The sequence below is a fragment of the Malurus melanocephalus genome, unplaced genomic scaffold (genome assembly GCF_030028575.1).
Source record: "Malurus melanocephalus ecotype Western Australia unplaced genomic scaffold, MMel_1.1 scaffold_24, whole genome shotgun sequence".
In the NCBI taxonomy this organism is placed as follows: domain Eukaryota; kingdom Metazoa; phylum Chordata; class Aves; order Passeriformes; family Maluridae; genus Malurus; species Malurus melanocephalus.
In genome coordinates this window covers 2273710-2291320 of record NW_026623256.1, presented here as the reverse complement: position 1 = coordinate 2291320, position 17611 = coordinate 2273710, and the positions used below count along the sequence as shown (strand labels likewise).

General features: G+C 47.8%; 1 protein-coding gene across 3 annotated transcripts in view; it reads left to right on the top strand.

Annotated features, from left to right (window-relative positions):
- Nucleotides 1–17611, top strand: part of GRIP2 (glutamate receptor interacting protein 2) — a 104167-nt gene extending 86556 nt beyond the window's left edge. For 2 of the 3 annotated variants that reach the window (XM_057390290.1, XM_057390291.1), the window contains exons 19-24: nt 1491–1667; nt 4395–4548; nt 7470–7590; nt 11004–11240; nt 12921–13067; nt 15533–17611. In XM_057390290.1, the coding sequence (XP_057246273.1) occupies nt 1491–1667; nt 4395–4548; nt 7470–7590; nt 11004–11240; nt 12921–13067; nt 15533–15730 (1034 nt within the window). In that variant the 3' untranslated portion in view covers nt 15731–17611. Of the gene's footprint in view, nt 1–1490; nt 1668–4394; nt 4549–7469; nt 7591–11003; nt 11241–12920; nt 14268–15532 lie in introns of all 3 variants that reach the window. The other variant, XR_008967052.1, reaches the window with a different exon arrangement.

The following is a 17611-nucleotide window of genomic DNA, read 5'->3' as shown; positions in this document are numbered from 1 at the left end:
TCTCTCACCCCCAGTATTTTCCTTTTTTTTTTTTTTTGGGGTGATCCTTCTGCTGTCTCTAGATTTGGCTGGACCTACCCAGGAGGTGGCCACAGTGCTGTGGGAATTAGGAGAAATCAAGAGATAAAAGCATTTCCAAGGAAGTGTGGCCCTTGGGATGCCTGTTCTGCATCTGAAGTGCATCCCTCTTAAACAGAGAACTTCTGCTGACTCAGAGTGGTTTGCAAAACTCTGGCAATGCACCTGTTTTACAAATGGATGAAGGCTGGGCAGGGAGTGGGGATGTGGCAAATAGAGATAGAACTGGGGAACTGATTCCTCTTCAAGAAGCCCCAGTCTCTGTAGCCAGCCCCTGTAGCCAAATGTCTTGGTCTTTGGTCTGAAATGCTCTTTTTTTGCCCCTGTGCTGACACTTAGCATTGTCACAGCCACTTGGTGAAATAATTGACATGCAAGTGCCTGTTGGAGACTCGTTAATCATTCTGAGAATGAAGCAGGTGTAATTGAAATTTCAAGGTAATCTTGAGTTAATCATGGTGAGCAATCTTCTGAAGGCTTGGAAAATAGGGACTTTCAGGACACCAGGCTTTGTTTGGTAAAATGATCTGTCCTCATTGACAAATGCAGACTTTCAGAGGGCTTTTTATCCCTCAGGTCAGAGATCCAGGGTATGGATGGCTAACAGGATATCTAATCAACAAGGACTTTAAAATATTCAGTACAAAGAAATGCTTGTGCTGAGAAACCATTCTTTGCATAGCTGTTGCCTGAAAGGGAATTTGATATAATGATAATAAGGGCCTGTTAGTTCCAAAATAATGAAAGGGAAGGTCTGAGCTTCCTCATTCACATTCAGSTCTTGTTTTCTAATCACTAATCAGGGGAAATTCAGCCTCAAAATACTACACCCAGGAATTCCACTGTTGTCACAGAACTGCATGGGAGATTCTGGAGAGGTGGTGATCAGCTGAGGTTGTACAATTTTGGGAGAGGGCTATAACTTCAGCAGAGGTGTTTGCCATTGGAGTCTCATTAAAACATCCATTTGYAGCCAAGTTTGCAGCCAGCACCTGCCCTGGTGCTGCCCTGAGTAGAAGGGAGACCCTCTGAGACCAGAGGAGCTACAGGGTATTGCTTGGAGGGGCCAGCATTTCTCTGGGCAGGGCTGTTTGGAGGAAGCTTCCAAAGGCACAGGAAGATGTGCCTGTGAATTGAGATTAGGTCCCAGCTCTCTCATATGTGGTAATCCTCAAATCCCCATGGCTGCTYCTTATATTCCATGTGCTAAAAACTCAGAAAGGCATTTTTTCTTGATTCAGCTTGAGATAAGAGTAATGCATAAAATCCTTTCAGCTTCGTTGCCCATGCCTTTCTCAGCTACTTTTGAAGAGCTAAAGAGGTACTCTAAAGCCTTACAGTACCTGGGCTTGCTCCCATGTCGGCATAAGCTTTTCCCTGAGGCTTGCTAAAGCAGGATGATGTGGTTGCAGAATCCTACCCCAAGAAGTCGGGGAGCATAAACGAAGTGAGTGACCCAGAAGATGAGCTGACGGACTCCCAGAAAACCAGCAAGCTGTCAGAGATCTACTCCACCACAATTCCAAGCGTGGACAATACTATGGAGTCCTGGGATGGCTCTGCCATTGATGCTGGGTATGGAAGCCAAGGTAAGCCAGGGTTGTGTTKTCYTRGGGGWCTCTGGTCTGTCTGGGTTTTGCCTCCAAGCAKGAGCCAAAGCCTGTGGCCTGACCAYATTTGCAGGRCCTCTSGCTTCCAGCAAGGAACAAAATGTATTTTACAGTGCATTCATGTGGTGCTTTGAGTTGGTGTMTCTGTTTTAGGCTTTTATTGGCACATTTGTTCTGGCTTATATGGCATCATACTGTTCTCATCATTTTCAAAACCATTATGGCACTTTATAATTCGCATAATCAGAGGCAGTATTCACTGGCCATATGTTTTACAGGGTATTGGTCCATAGCTCACTTTTATTTCTCCAGAGAGGCCTTGTAGGACATAATAAYCCTCTTCAGGATGCTTTAAAATCCACAAGAATGTCTTGTGACTAGAAGCACTCACTTAACAAAATAATTAAGGTAATACTACAAGAAAGTATCTCTAACTCTCTAGTGAGTGATCAGATGAACACATGTCTTTGAGGTCAGGTTTATTCAGCTGTAGCTTCTAGCAGATGTGGAACTGGAATGGATGATACTCCAGTCATGGGAATATATAGTTACTTGGAGAAAAGCACTGGAAAATAGTTACACCAGTTCAGACTTAGAGACATGAGCTAGTATTAGCCTGTGTTAAAACAAACCAAAATCCTGAATCAAYGCTGCAACAGGAAATTGGTGGAGTCTTGTCCAGAACAGAACAGAACAGAATGTGAAAACGGGGAGGGATGCTGCTGCAAAGTGTGAGTGTGCTGAGCTCGCTGCACTCTGGCCAAGTTCAAAGGGCAGCACTGCCCAGGTGTCTCTTTCCCCATCCCTGCTCTTCCTGCAGCCTCTGTTGGTCTGAAGTCTTAATTTGGGAGCACAGTTGGGACTGSAGGCTTCATTAAGGAGGAATCCCCTGGCCTTCATAATGCTGCAATCCTTCTCCATCTAATTGAATGTTAACACAAGTTGGACACTGGGAAGTGATTGCTTTGCTGGTAAATTGAGAACCAGTAATTGAGCACAGAGCCCCGGGGAGCAGGGCTGGTGCCAAGTTGCCCGAGATCCCCACACTGCAACTTTGCTTCAGGGGCTCTCATGTCTTCCCTGGTACTTGCATGGCAGTGCAGTGGTGCTGGCTGGCACGGGGGATGATGCAGGGTCGGGTGAAGGGCATGGAGAGCTGCCCATGGCATGGGCAGGGAAGGCAAGGTGCAGGCAAACCTGGGATTGAAAGAGCCTGGAGATTGGGGATTAACCCCAAGTGGAGAGCTATAGATCAGGCTCTGCAGCCTTGTAGGCTTTTAGGTTCATGCACAGCAGTCGGAAACAGCTCAAGGAAGGATTTTGGYAGGGAAGCTGTGCTGGGCCTGGTGGGAACATGCCACCAGGTGGCTCTGAATCCCAGGGATCCAGCCCTTGTCTCTGGCAGGAGGAGATGAATGTATAACGGTGCCAAATGTGGACACACTCCCCTGTGCCCATTCAGATGTGCTGCCCACCCGCTGCAGGGATCTGCATCCAGGGCCTTGTCCTGCTCTGGCAGGCACTGAGTGCTTCCCGCTGCTCTAAGATGTTGGCAAGCAATTTTCCTGGGGCTCTCTCCAGAGAAGTCTAACCTTTAAAAACACACAGAGGAAACACTCAACTAAGTGAAATAACAGGACTTGGCATTTGCAGAGAAAGTGTTGGCATTGTCTTTGGGTATTTCCAGTGCTCTTAGCTGTTTAGGAGGTCGAGTCTCCCTTAATTACGTGTTTCTCCGTTACTTCTTCCTGTTCGCTTGGCACAGTGTGTAACGGGAGCGTGCGCTGCTTCTTGGAAAGGCTCTGAGGGTTTCTCTGAAACACTGAATGGGCAGTAGTATGTGTGCAGGGGACTCAGGAGATCTATTTCTGCTTCAGATGGCACTGACACCRCTGAGGAATGGTCTGTTTTGGAAGTTTTCTGTTCGGGCAGCTCCTCATGAGACTTGAGGACTTGTGACTTGGTAATGATGGATTTTCATCTCTGGTGTAAGACACTGCAGTATGGAAAAGTCCATGGGGGCAGATAGAGTGAAACTTGTCTGATTTCATACTAACAGTCTGTATTGATCTCCTGTCAAGTGTGATACAGATGAGCCTCATCTGCTCTCAAGCCAGCAGAGTTTTTCATCCTATCCCTTGCCTTTCATGAGAAGCTTCCTGTATCTGCACCAGCTCATCCCAAAGGCATGGGAATTCTGAGGGAACTGGCTGGCATTTCTTAGGATCAGAGCTGATTCTTCCTCATTACCACTGCTGAAGGAAGCTTGTCAGGATCTTCCCTTTGCCCCTTGAAGGACTTGTATTTAAAGGTGGCTGATTGATCAGCATCATTTCTGCTGGTTCAGTATGGAAATGGGAGCTGTTAACCCCAACTAGGACTGATGTGGGACAGGATCTGCATCTTGGGGTATGTGTACTGCTAGGTCTGTGGGGCTCAGACCCACACCATAAATCTGTGGAGAAGCAGGGGAGAGGAGAAATGGGGCATCCCATGTCAACATCCTGAGGAGTTTCTTTGGGGAAAGCCAGAAGAGATTCGAAAAATTGCTTTTGGGTTACTGGGATGGAAAGTGTGCAATCCATATGGCCTCACAGTTGAAACCTAGGGGAGGAGGCCCTCCTGGCTCTTTGTGTCTTACTCCATTTGGGATTTCTCACCAGGTATTGCCCTTTCTCTCCCTCTGTTCCCTCTTGCCTCCCCTAGGTACGTACATACCCCAGGCTGCCGGCATAGCCCTCCATCCACAYGAGTGGAGACACAGCAGGCAAAAGAGCAGCACCCCTCCAGCAGACCCCAGGAAAAACTATCCCTACATGGATGGAAGCTTCAGTGAAGATGACTGGGACAAGCCCAGCAGGTACGGAGAGGTGGGAGGAGGCAGGGAGTGTTTGAAAGTATTGGTGTCACTGAAGGGGACAAGGGGGCATGGAATGTGATGGAGGGGCCAGTGGTGTCCCTGCCTTGGCATCGGGTAGCCATGGGGAGGGATGCTCTGTTGGGCCAGTTTTCCCTGAGTTTAGCTCTGTGACACCTCTGCCATGGCCAGGTGACATTTGTGTCTGGAGTTAGGGTGCTCTTGGCTGCATGGAGTGCACGTTCCTATCCTGTTCCTTACCCCTGCCATGTCAAGGCTGCGGTATTTTCACAGTTCAGGTGTAATGAGTAGATCTGGGCAGGGCTGTCCCTGTTGGTGTTGGCCAGACATTTCTGAGTAAGGATGCAGCTTCACAACAGCTCAGCTTTTGCCACAAAGCAAAAGATACCAACCAAACTATTGGAGGAGCAGAGTGAGGTTGCATGTCCAAGTTAAAATCCTCCAAAACTGTGTCTGGATTCTCTCTCCATCACACTTTGGCTCTTCCAACACCTCAAACAAAGCTACACTGAATGAACATGGTCAAGTTAATCCCTCAGCTCAGCCAGCGTGGGGAAAATGCTGTAACACTGCTTGAGGCCAAGGAGGAGGCCACAGCTGCCAACCCCTTGATTTGGGTGAAAATCCTGCTGGATCTGCCTTGGCCAGAGGCTGTCCCTCACTGAGCYACACATAATGGAAAAGCCCCATTGCTTCAAAACTTCCCCTCCCGTCGACATCCTCCAGAGTCCCCATAGTTGTGTGTGTCGTGTTGTTACTGTCGGTTCTTTTTTCCTTATTTTTTTCCTTGACTTTTGTTTGTCCAAACAAGACCCTTAGAACATCTCATGGCCATTTCCACCTATTTAAAGATGATCAAGCTGGCAGGAAGGCTGGCAGCGCYGGAGACTTTGTTCTTGTTTTGCCTCTCAGCGAGAGCCAGCTCGCAGAGGTCACTGATCCCTCGTGGCCCTCCCGGCGAGGCCGCCGGCAGCTGAAGTTGGCAAATCTGAGCCCTCGAAACCCCCGTGTCCCTAATGAGGACTGAGCCCTGATGTCAAAGTGCAAGTGAAATGGTTCATGCTGCTGAGCCCTCTATTAGAAAAACAAACCCTGACTGCCTTTAGCCTGGAAAAAGCTGCTGACCCAGTGATGTGGGAGCCCTTTCTGATTCATCTGTGTCCTGGATGTGTTTGTGTATTGCTGCTCTGAGAGGCAAGACACTGGTAACTAGAAGGGACATTTGCCTCTTTGGGAGCCTGGAAGCAAAGGAAGGAAATGAGTAAGGGGAAAGAATCAAAAATTCCTTYTTGGGGGAAATTTTGGTTTGTTTTTATAAAGACTTGCTGGGTGTTTATTTGACCTTTTGCCTGGTGTAAAGGCTACCGTCCTTTAAAAACTGATGAAAGGACAGGGTGAATTTAAAATACAATAAGCCATGTCAGATACTGCTCTCTTCAGGAAGTCCATGATCCCACAAGGAGAAAAAGTGTGTGTGAGAGAGTTTCTGCCTGCTACAGACTCCCATTTAAACCAGTGGATGAAAAGCAAAGTGTGTGCTAAGGACTGCACTTCTTAGACATCTGGAAAAAGCTATATTAATAGCCCAGGGGTCATTATATATTTAATGAAGGCCAAGCTCTCTGTGACATGTACTCAATTAAAATGTTTTGACTTTGCTGAATGGCTCTGGTGGATGAGTGTTCCTTCCTGTGTATGGAGCTGAAGACCATTAAGCYATGCAGATACTACCAGATGCTGCAGAGCTGGAGTATCTTCCATGCAGCTCCTCATAAGATATATATAAGATATATAAGATACATATAAAATGCATTAGGGCTGCTCCAATGTCACTATCCCCTTGGTGCCTCTTCCCATGACACATGAGTGGGTTTATCATGATCTTGATTAAACACTACAGATAATGCTCTTCAAGAGGCTCCTGTTAWACTGAGCACTGGTGGTCTGAGTTTTGCAGTCTGGTGTTCAGTAAGCAGTATCCAGCATCATGTGCTTTTCTAGCTTGTTCAGAGGATTTCGCCATATTTAATTCCTGTTTGATTTAGAGGTATGAGAATTGACCCTGGCTTGTGGTCAGAGATAACAACTGCTGGAACTGCCAAGGTGGGGAATTGCAGAACCCCCAGCACAGGGTGTTCACATTAGCGTGTGTTTGTACCAGCTCCAGAGAGGTTCTCTCTAACCTTACTCTCTATTGTAGACAGAACTGGTGGCAAACTTTACACAGCTGTAAGTGCCAAGACTGCTATACAGCAAAAAAAAGACAGACCTCCTGAAAGTAACAGCTCAGTTCCCTGGTCATCCCAAAGCAAATGAAACTCGGTTTGTATGGGTTGTACAYGACACTGTTGATGCTGCTGGCTGTAGTGTGCGTTTGCTTGTCCAGCCCAGGGCAATCATTTTTATATACATCTTTGCATTATTTACTCTCATAGAGACCTAATGTWTTTATCATTTTCTCACCATGTCTGTTACCCTCTGTGTTTTTCTCTCTCTTCTCAGGTGTTCTGTGTCTCAGATCTGAGCTCTATCCCATCAGCCTTTGTACTAACAGTCTCTGAGGCTCCTGGTTTACCCATAATGCATCCTTTTTTCTTTCACTTCTCTATTTCACCAAAACGTCTTCCTAAACCTACAATCTTCCTACAGGCACTTTTTAATTTACCCTTTGAACTTTGACATTACTACACCAACTTAATTCTTCCTTTGAAGGACACTTGCCCCGTTAGTAAATGCATGGAGGTCTCGTATGTGGACTCTTGTTTGAAAAGTTCATATTGTTTGCTTTTGTATATGAAGACTCTTCAAGTCTGCTTTTACTGGTGAGACACTTGCTGTAGCCTTGCAGCTTTCACCCCGCTGCAGAAGAGTGCTGACAATGTTTGGTTCCTACGTTACAACAGATACCCCAACCGCCAAAATGGCCTTGAGACCACTCATGAGGACAATTTTTGGCGTGTTTTTGGAGAAGCTTTGGAGGATTTGGAAACWTGCGGCCAGTCTGAACTTTTGAGGGAGATTGAGGTAAATAATTTTCTGAATTTGCTGCTGACCTGACTATTTTGCTCTTTCCATAAATGTTAGACCATTTCCCCATCTGTTACTTGCCTGTAGCAACCTTGAGCTGCAGGTGGTGTGAAGAAAGGTTTGGGTTTAATTCACATCAGGCTTTGTGCTCATGGATAACTCTGCCTCGTTAGACAGCTGCTTGCGTGTGCTCTTTCCCTGAGCCCACGTCTTGCCTGCCAGGAACTCCACGCCCTTCTCACGAACYGGTGCTGGCCAATAATCTTCACATGACTGTTGGCAAGCCTTTCCTATCCAATGGTAAACCCTCTGCTTGGAAAGATCTTGTCTGTCCAAAGCACTTGAAGGCCAAGCAAAAGGAGCCCCGCAGAGCCCCGCTGGGACTGGAGCCTTGGCTGGCTTCAAGTGCAGGCAGACACACRTACCTTGCATTCAGCTGTCACTCTGCCGGAAACCGTGTTAGTCAAATAGGTAATCGGAAGCTTTTCAGCCAGCCTTCCCCATGGAAAAGTCTGAGAAAGTAATTGCTTCCTGCAGAAATAAAGGTGTTTCCTCTCTTCACAAACCACTTTCTCTTTTCTTTATCCAGAACGCTTTGGAGGTCRTGTTATTGTGTCCGGTTATAGGATGAGGAGCCTGGGTTTCTAAGTCATGGGAGGCAAATAAAGACCCCCCCTTGAGACTGTGAGCAGCAGGAAGCAAACCTGCCTGGCAGGATGGGGCCCGTGCTGCTCCCCTCCCTAGATCAGCTCCCACGGCCTGAAGGAAGGAGCAGGACCCCGTGAGACCATCCCCCCTGTGCCTTCCAGGTGCAGAGGAACGGGGAGAGCTCACTGGGCTGTGCCTTCCATCACTCCCAGTGGGACTGGTTTTATGTACAGTTGCATATTGCTGAGCCTTCAGAGAAATAAAGGCAACTTCTGACTAATTGAAGGTCGAAAAGGAAAGTCCTGTTTTGGTTTGTATGGCGACAAGGGAGTTGCTAATTGTCCTTTCCTCCTTGATCCTTAGCAACTGTAAGTGGAGGAGGAAGTCTCAATTAAATTTATTGTGCTGAAGCATGAAATGTTGCTTTTATTATCTTAACTGCTTAAGAAAATGCTGACTTATAAAAACCCCAAGACACACTCAGAATCCCAAATCCCCAGCCCTCCTAAGCTATAACTTTTTCCCTTGATTACTTATTTCCTGGATCTGAATGTATTTAGAAACAAGTTTAGGCAGTTGCTCTCAACCTTTCTGAACAGTTGACTGCTTAAGAAAAAGTATCTCTGTGAAATGATGCATAAATATTTCTCTTCTGATGGCATCCAAATGCAGAAGAAGGGATTTSTTGGACTCTCTTTCCTCTTCCAGGGATCTGTGGTGCAATTGCTTTTTATGCTGTTTGGAGCTTTGACAGTTACAGAAATGTTTTTAAACATGTAAAGGAATCTTACTGAAAGCTGAGCACCTCCAGGGTTTCTGTGTATTAAGCATGTTTCTTGAATCTTTTGAAATTTTTGGGGACAGAAGGGAAGTGCTCTGTTTTTAGCAGGAATTTCTAGGGTTCAACTCCCCTTTTAGCAAATCCAAAATAATACTGATCCATTCCCCTCTCTCCATGTGCTCAGCCTTTGTGAGGTGTGCYGTGGGATGTGCAGAGCTCATTGGGGCCTTTGTTACATTGCAGTTTGCTCAGCCCCAGCTCTCAGCCTCCTGTGATTTTACAGCAGTCAGAGATCTGATTTGTTTGTATTTTCAAAAAAAATTTGACCCTTGATGTTTTGCTTTTGAAAAAGAAGAAGAGTCATGCAAGGTGACYCATGATAGCCTGGAAACAGGTTCACATGCAGTAGGAATCCACATCCAGACTATGAGGATGGGAAGAAAGAAGCTTTTTCCACTGAAAAGTGTATGTCTCTGCTTTGAGAGCAGCAGTAATGTGGGGTAGCCACAGGCTGGAGAAGTCTGGAATKGCCCATTTTGCTGCTTGCACTAAACCTGAAACTTACGGAAAAGCTTCAGGAAATTGCTTAYGATGCTGCAAGGAGAATTTAAACACCTTGAAGATGAAGAAGGAGTCAAATGCTGTTGGGTACTGGTTGCTTGTGGTGTTTGCAGCCCACGAGGGAGGGCAGTGGCATGGTGTGCACAGAGCTTTCTGTTCTTCCTGGCTCTGCTGGGACAGATCAGCAGAATGTCCTGGGGGCTGGGGTTGCCTGAAGGTGGTGGCCAAATGTCCCCTGCTTGGCTGTGCTGTTGTTTGTCACTCTGCCTTTCAAGTGTGTGGTACATCAGTGCCTTTGCAGCACGTAGCAGGTATTTGAGTTTTGCCCAAACTGGAGCTGATTGAGTCGTGTGTGAAGACCTGAAAAGTGCAAAGCTGAAAGGTTTTCTGTATTTTATCCAAKGCTTTTTGGGTTAACATAGGTAGTGCTGGCATTTTCCTACTGCCACCATAATTCACTTTATTTGCCTTTGTTCCATCTTGAGGCAAAGAGTTGGAGGGCCTTGATTAGAGATTTATTTGGATGATATTTCCCCTGTGCACAGGATCAATTGCTCTTTGACTTGCCACATTTAGTGTTGAAGAATTTTGCTGTCTGCTCCCTACCTTTCCTTTCATTTCTTCTATCTTTTGACATTTATTGGGGCTGCAGACCCGTTGAGCCTGAACTTTGAAATTACAGGTTTCATTATGCTGTTTAAATGGACTGTGTGACCTGGAGCCAGCTGAGGTTCCACAGACTGGATTCTTGATTCCTTCGTTAACTTTGATCAATGTAATCTCATTAGTGAAAAGCATTGCCAAATGGAGTCGAATCTACTTAGGGGCATCTTTTAATGGATGCTATCAAGGATGACCAGGCTTAAATACTACTTAATTTCATATTTTTAACTCAGTTTTGCTCAGTGACAGCTCCTATTTACTGACAGATAAAATCCTAATTTTTCTGCTGAATTGGCCTCAGTGGAGTCCGAGGCATTGCCTCCTCTGGGCCACTGCCAGCCCTGTGTGATGCTGCAGAGGCAGGCTGGAGAATCAGGCAGACACAGCTCCTCTGGGAGCTCCCTGAGATCAGGATATTCATCCTTCTTGACTGTCAGGATGGTTCCTACACAAGATGGGRCCTGCTGGCCYWGTTTGTGTAGRASGGGTCATGGAAAAACACGGCGGTGYTTCAGAAAYGCTTTCTCCTTGTTGGGCTGGGGGTGGAGAGCACAAAGGGGCTCAGCCATGGACCTGGAAGCAGGCTCCTGAGGGCTGGGAATGGCTCTTGCAGCCAACAGGAAGGGCTTCCTGGTGCTGATTCCCAGCCTGATGGGAGCAGTGGTGCCGCCGTGCTGTCTGTGACGCTTTGGTGGCCGCGTGTCCGTCTGTCCCCGCTGCTGACTCAGCAGAGTGACGCTGTGCCCTCGCCCCGCAGGCGTCCATCATGACAGGGAGCGTGCACAACCTGGGCCTGGAGGGCAGCAAACTGCTCCTGGACTCTGTCAACCCCTCGGGAATGAGCCCRCTGAGGAAAGCCAACCCCGGCTGCRCCGACGGACAGACTGAGGGCAGCGGCTCCYCTGCCAAGAAGAACGAGAGGAACCTGGATGTGAAGAAGATGGAGAAGGAGATGCAGGAAATCATGTCCCCGACCCCCCTTGAGTTTCACAAGGTTTGTGTTGCCCATGGTTGATGTAACTGTGGCACTGCAATACCTCAATGGTTAAAGTTGTGGAAGATTTGCAACCTTGAAAAAAATGTGCTTTGCTGAGGGAGCCTCAGAAAATGGTTCTTGTTAAAGCTGGTCCTCACCAAGGYCTGCAGCAAAGGTTTCCAGAAGGTCAGGTTAAGATGAAGGAGCCCCTTCAGAAGGGTAACAGGATTGAACTGCCATGATTCAGCAGGGTTCAAACCTTTGCTATTTCTCTTTATATGTAAGATTTCCAAGTCCTTGTGTTTTTGAGTTTGTTAATTGGTGCTACAGATAAAAGTGAGAGAGCTCAAAGATGGACCCCTGGGGGCCCATCAGCTCTTTTTCTGTGGCACACTCCATTCAGTAGGCCACTTCTTAAATAAAAAACTATTTATTTTTCCCTCCCCTTCCACTCCACCTCAGTGGTGGGATACTGGTTTGAATTCAGCATCCAGCTGAACAYAGCCAGTTTAATCATGGTGCAAGGTAATGGTAATTAGAAAAAGTAATTAACTGTAGAAGCTGCTGATGTCAAATGCAAGCAGGGAAGGGAGCTGGAGAGGTTTCAAAAATTTGATTGCCTTTTTCTTTCCTAGTGTGACTTCAGAATGAAACCTGCAGTTGTGGTAGCTGATAAAAACAACCTTTTCATGTTTAATCTGCTTTTGCCCTTCAGGGCATGGCAAATGTGTCTTTAAATAAAACTCCTTCATAMCTGAAGGAGGAGAGCTGTGCAATTAGGCATGTCATAGGGTGGCYCTTCATTCTGCTGGAGCATCTGGTGTTGGCTGTGTTTGGAAGTGAGGTTGAGGCTAGGTGGGATGCTCCTGTGYKTCATCCTGAGCATKGTCCTTCCCCAGGAGCGCAGATCCRTGAGGCTCACCCAGCCTYGAGCACAGTCATGAATGGGGAGCCTTGGTAGAGGTTCACTCCCAGTTCAAGGTGGGCAGATGGAGATTTTGGTAGTGTTGGGCCGTCASTTTTCCCTGGTTCCCTGTGTTACCCCAAGGCAGACAGACTTCCAGTGCTCTCCCTCTGTGGGCAAGGCCAGAGCGTGGCGTGCCTGAGGGAAGGATGATGAGATTGCCCATTTCTTGTCCTCAGAATGTCAGCACTTACTGATATGAATTTTCTGAAAAGAACTTGTGAATAATATGGAGAATTTTATATGATCCTGCTGAGGGATGTATTAAAAATGAGCTGTCTTCACATTTGACTCATTACATTAAAAATTCCCTGTGAACATGTTGATTTTTCATGTGCTGGTCTGGCACACACAGAAGATACACAGCATCACTTGGGCCAGGGAAGGCGATGCTCCATTAAAAACACTCGTTTGTTGCTCTTTGGGTGAAACATGAGTGCTGTCTGTATTACACAGCTTGGGTTTCCTTCCACATCCAAGGGGCTGTCATGGGGTTGGTTTTATGCCAGTCACTGCAGCAATTCTTCCTGTGAGCTCCCTGTGATGATGGTGTCAGGTAAATAAGGCTCAGTCTGTGTTATCTGCTCAGGCTGGGAAAAACCTGCCCAGAGACCCAGAGCAGAATTGCTGTAGGTCTGCACACATTACTCATGCTCCTCCCATCCTGGCATCCGTGTACATCCCCCCTTACTCTGCTGCACTGAAATCTCCTCCTTCTCTTTCTGCCTCCCCAGATGACACTCCACAAAGACCCGGAGAGCGAAGATTTTGGATTCAGTTTGTCGGATGGCCTGTTAGAAAAAGGTGTCTATGTAAATATGGTCCGTCCGGATGGGCCAGCAGATCAGTGTGGCCTCAAGCCATATGACAGAGTGCTTCAGGTAATAAATGCAAAATGCAGTTCTGGAGGCTGGGACGGAGTGAATGAGTGGCTGAGAGGAAGAGAGAAGTGAGACCCATCCATGGCAGCACTAACTTTATTGAAAGGTAATAGTTAGCCAACTAGGTGGGCTTGTAGCCACCAACACTCAGTGAGACCTGTGTTTTATAATAAGAAATCACTAGCTAGTACCTTCAGATGGTACCCCAGGTGGTACTCCTAGGTTACACTAGTCCAGGGCACGCTGTTCTGGCACTGGCCTTTCTGAGCTTGGATAGCTCAAAACAAGCAAAAAGCTGTGTTGCTTCCTCTCCTCACCCTGAGTCCTGTTCCTGTTTTTTGGATGAACCAGACTGTGTTGACCAGTATGTGTTCCTGTGAAACCCCTTGTGGAATYAAGTGATGTTCATGAAGTTCTGTGCATGCCTTTGACAACAAAAAGAGTTTTCTAGGAAACACATCCTTCAAGCAAAGTATTTTTTATGGATATTTTTCTTYGAAAAATGCTTCATCTGAAATAGCTGATGCAGAAACAGAAATAAATCTCTGGCCAAAAGCGCAGTCGGTGATAAATGTGCGCTGGGCGTATTGGACTACCAGAGGGACAGAAAGAGCCTGGTGAGTTTTGGAGATTGGAGAGGAGCTCTGTATGGATGAAAACCAACTATTTTAGCTTTGAGGCAACTGAAACAGCAACTGAAGGAATTGCAACCTCTATGGAAAAATCGCCACCATTTGGAAATGCAGATCTTGTGACCATATTTGGAAACACTCAGATGTTTARTTTTCTAATTTCTAGGCGGGGGTTCTTAGCAGTCGGATTAGAGCCAATACTTTATGTRCATCAGGTAACTGGAGGACTGGCAGCACTGTGGGGAACCTTGTTTAAGCTTGTTACGGTTTCTAGCCAGTTGGCTGCTATACAATTATTCCTTCTCAGCTTCAAATAAAAGATGGTGCAAGAATGAACAAGAAGCTAATTAGGCTCTGGGCTGCCTTTCTGTTCAGTGTTGGATGTGTCGCTTTTTGTGAGTGCCAAGTGCTCTGGGAGGTGTGCCCAAAATCCTAAACAGAGCGGCATGGAGACTTTGGACACCCTTTTTCCACACGCTGCGCCCAGAGCTCACACCTACGGGCACAGGAGGCGACTGCTGGCACGCTGACGTGGAGCTGGGAATGAGGGATTGCAGATGTGCCACAGGTGACTGCCTCAAGAAGTGCAGGGATGCGTTGCTGAGGATGCTGCATGGTGCTGCTGATGGTGGGCACAATGATGTGCCTGAAGGCCAGTGAAACACCTCGTCCCTGCTGTCACAGACCCTCTGCCTCTCAGCTGCATGGATTAACTGGAGCATGGCATTGCACTAATGGCACTTCTGCACTCGAGCTGCCTGGCTGGCACCGAGCAGGGGCAGAGCAAGCTTGTGGTTATCTCTCCTTGTCCATGAGTGGGTTTGAAATTGTCCTTCTGCTGTAAGGAGCAGTACTGGGGTCTCTGTGTGGGCCAGCAAGGGTGGAGGTCACTGCTGCTTTCACAGACCCAGCTCCATGGGCATGAATTAATCCTGGCAAGGGGCTTGGGCTGGAAGGGCTGTACAGTACAGAGCCAAATGACCAGCCCTTACCCAAAGAAGGAACAACACCTGGCCCCAGGGGTTATGTTCATTCCAAAGGCCTATGGGAAACTCATTTCTCCTTTCCCTGCTTCCAGTCCCGGTGCCATCTGCCAGCCTGCTCTGTCCCAGAGATGTCATAGCACCAAGCCCAGGTGTTCTGGTAGCTGCAGGCAAGAGAGCTGGGGTGGTTTCTCCACCTGACCCAGTCTAGAAAGATGCTTGAAGGWCTGCAAGAGCCAGCAGTAACTGCTTTCATTGCTGAATCCTACAGAGAGAATTTGCAGCTGCCTCCTGAGCCCACATGAAATGAATCTAGGCTCCTACGAAATGAAGGATATAAGTGGGGAGAGTGGAAGCCGAAACTGTTCACTATAGTCTGGGTTTGCTTTTGGCTGAGCTGCGAAATGATTGCCAGAAGCCTCAAGGCTATATTTGTTTTCTGGGTGCTGAGTACTTGGCACCACAAATTTGAGGCCAATAGAAACCATGATGGCAAAAAAAAGAGGAAAATGGCAACATTTTTTCTGCAGGCTTGAACACAACTGGTTTTGAACCCTGCAGTGTTTAATACTTATACTATTGCCCCAGGCTTTGGGGTCAGGGCTCCTGCCTGGTCCAGATTTTTTTCCGCCCTTCCTCTATCAGTTACTRCATCATTCCTCAGCCTAGCATGGATGCTCACTCTGAAGGGTGCTTCTGCTCTGCTCCATTGTGAACCTGGAATCAGGGACCCCCCAAGAGTTGTGTGTTTTTCCAGCTGGGATTTAGCACTAATCTTGCATTTGCTGACTAACAAACATGATCTTTCTGTTGTTCCTCCCCATGGCACGTCCAAAATCCCTCCCGGCAGGTAAACCGCATCCGAACGAGAGACTTTGACTGCTGTCTGGCCGTTCCCTTGATTTCAGAGGCTGGAGATAAGCTGGACCTGGTGATTAGCCGGAACCCCTTGGCACTGGCTGCCAACGCTCCCTCGGAGGGGAACAGAGAGCTCCCGGCGCAGGTGCCCCGCGGCGCCGAGGTCAAGGCGAGTGTCCAGACGCTCTGAGCAGCGGGARCAGAGCAGGCCATGCCTCTGCTGAGCTCTTGTGGTATTTGGGGTGTTTTTCCTGTTTTTTTGCACTGGTATTTGTAAATGCTGTGTGTACCATAACCTGCCCATGGGAGGGGGTCTGCAGTGARCCTGTGGCCTGCCCACTATTGCTGGGAAGGGCAGAGCTGCATGCACGTCCGGGGCTGTGGCAGCGACGGCAGTGGGACAAGGAGCATCCACAGCCATCCCCCATGGCAGGGCAGCCCCTGTGCTCCTGCCATCGACATCTTCCTCACCCTGAAAGGCCTTGGCCATCCTACAGACACACATGGTGCTATTATGTTCCTTGTTTGCCCAGTTAATCGCATACAGCAGGACTGAAATGCCTTTCCTTTTATGTTGTGCCCAGCTCCATCCTTTCAACACWCCTGGCAAATCAATTCCTGCAGCCCCTTGCACTCTGGGTGCAGGACTGTGGAGGGAGCTGTTAAAATATTTCAAGATGTCCTTGAGAGWGGCTAAATGCAATTCTTGTGCRAAAATTGGTGTTTGCAGCCGTCTCMTGCCAGCTCCATCCACATTTCCTGCCAGGTCTGCCTCTCCTGTGGATGGATGAGGCACTGGCGTGGCTGATTACCATGAGCAGTGTTGTTACCTGTGCTCAGTAGTGACTGCAGAGTTAAGGCCATACCCAAAGGCCTGGAGTACCYGCCTAAATTCCCCATTGTTTGTCTGAGTTTTGTGGAGATCTCCTGCGTGCAAACCTGGCCTGTGCCTGGAAGTAAAGAGCAGGATAGTGGAATTCCCAGGGCTGCCCCTGATGTTTTGGGTTGATGAAACATTGCTGTCCCTGCTGAGGCAGAGGCAYGCCAAGCCCTGGGCTGGGTGGTGGTTGTGTCCCTGTGTCCCTGGGGGYTGGCTGTGTGCCCCTTTGCCTGTTGCTGGCCTCTCGTAGCCCCGTGGCCGCTCCCCTCCTGCTTGAGAGCCCCTGGCCCATGGAGCAGAGGGGCTGTGATGTTTGCGTTGCCTGCCATGTTTCCCACGTTAGCACTTTATGATGTTTGTGTCCTGGTGGCAGTGTGAGTTTGGCATCGCTTTTCCCGGGCAATCTTGGGCAGTGGAGCCAAGGGTTCACTCAGCCGGGCACGGCAGCTCCGGTGCCCGCTGCCCCTGTTCCCTGCTTGTCCCCTTGCTCCCTGCCCAGCTGGCAGCCGTGCTGTGTGCTGGGTGCTGTGTGCAGGGTCCTGGGTGCAGGGTGCTGTGTGCTGGGTGCTGTGTGCTGGGTGCTGGGTGGGTGCACAGCACATGTGTGTGGCTTTGCTGAGCCAGGACCCGTCCCTGCACCGTCTGTCCCCGACATCCCCCTGTGCCCACAGCGGATCCGGGTGTTTCCTCCAGGCACGGCCCCATCCCTCTCTGTCTTGTAGCCATTTTCTCTTTGAGTATGCAATACCCCGTACCATTGCTGCCACAACTACATAACGTGCCATAATTGATACTGTGGAGCATTGACAGCGCRGCCGAAAGTGTTTTTATATGCAATATTCTGAGCAGTGGAAGCTCACTGGAGCTTCTCATAGGTTTTTAATGAAGACTTTTAATAAAGGCTTTAAAAAAAAAAAAAGGAAGAAGAAAACCTGGTCCTTGTATCCCTTCCTATGCATTTTGAATGATATGAAGATGAAATGCATTACTTAAATGTGTATTTTTATCCATATATTAGAGTGTATTCCTTGTAAAGTATTTTTATATGCTRATTTTCTTATGTATCTATGAAAGCACAATATTTAAAATTACAGCATTTCAAAGAATATTTTAGTCCTGTTTTGGACCTATTTGTAAATCTCTGTATTTAAATGGGATTGGAATGACTTTGACTTTTTTTTTTTAATTAAA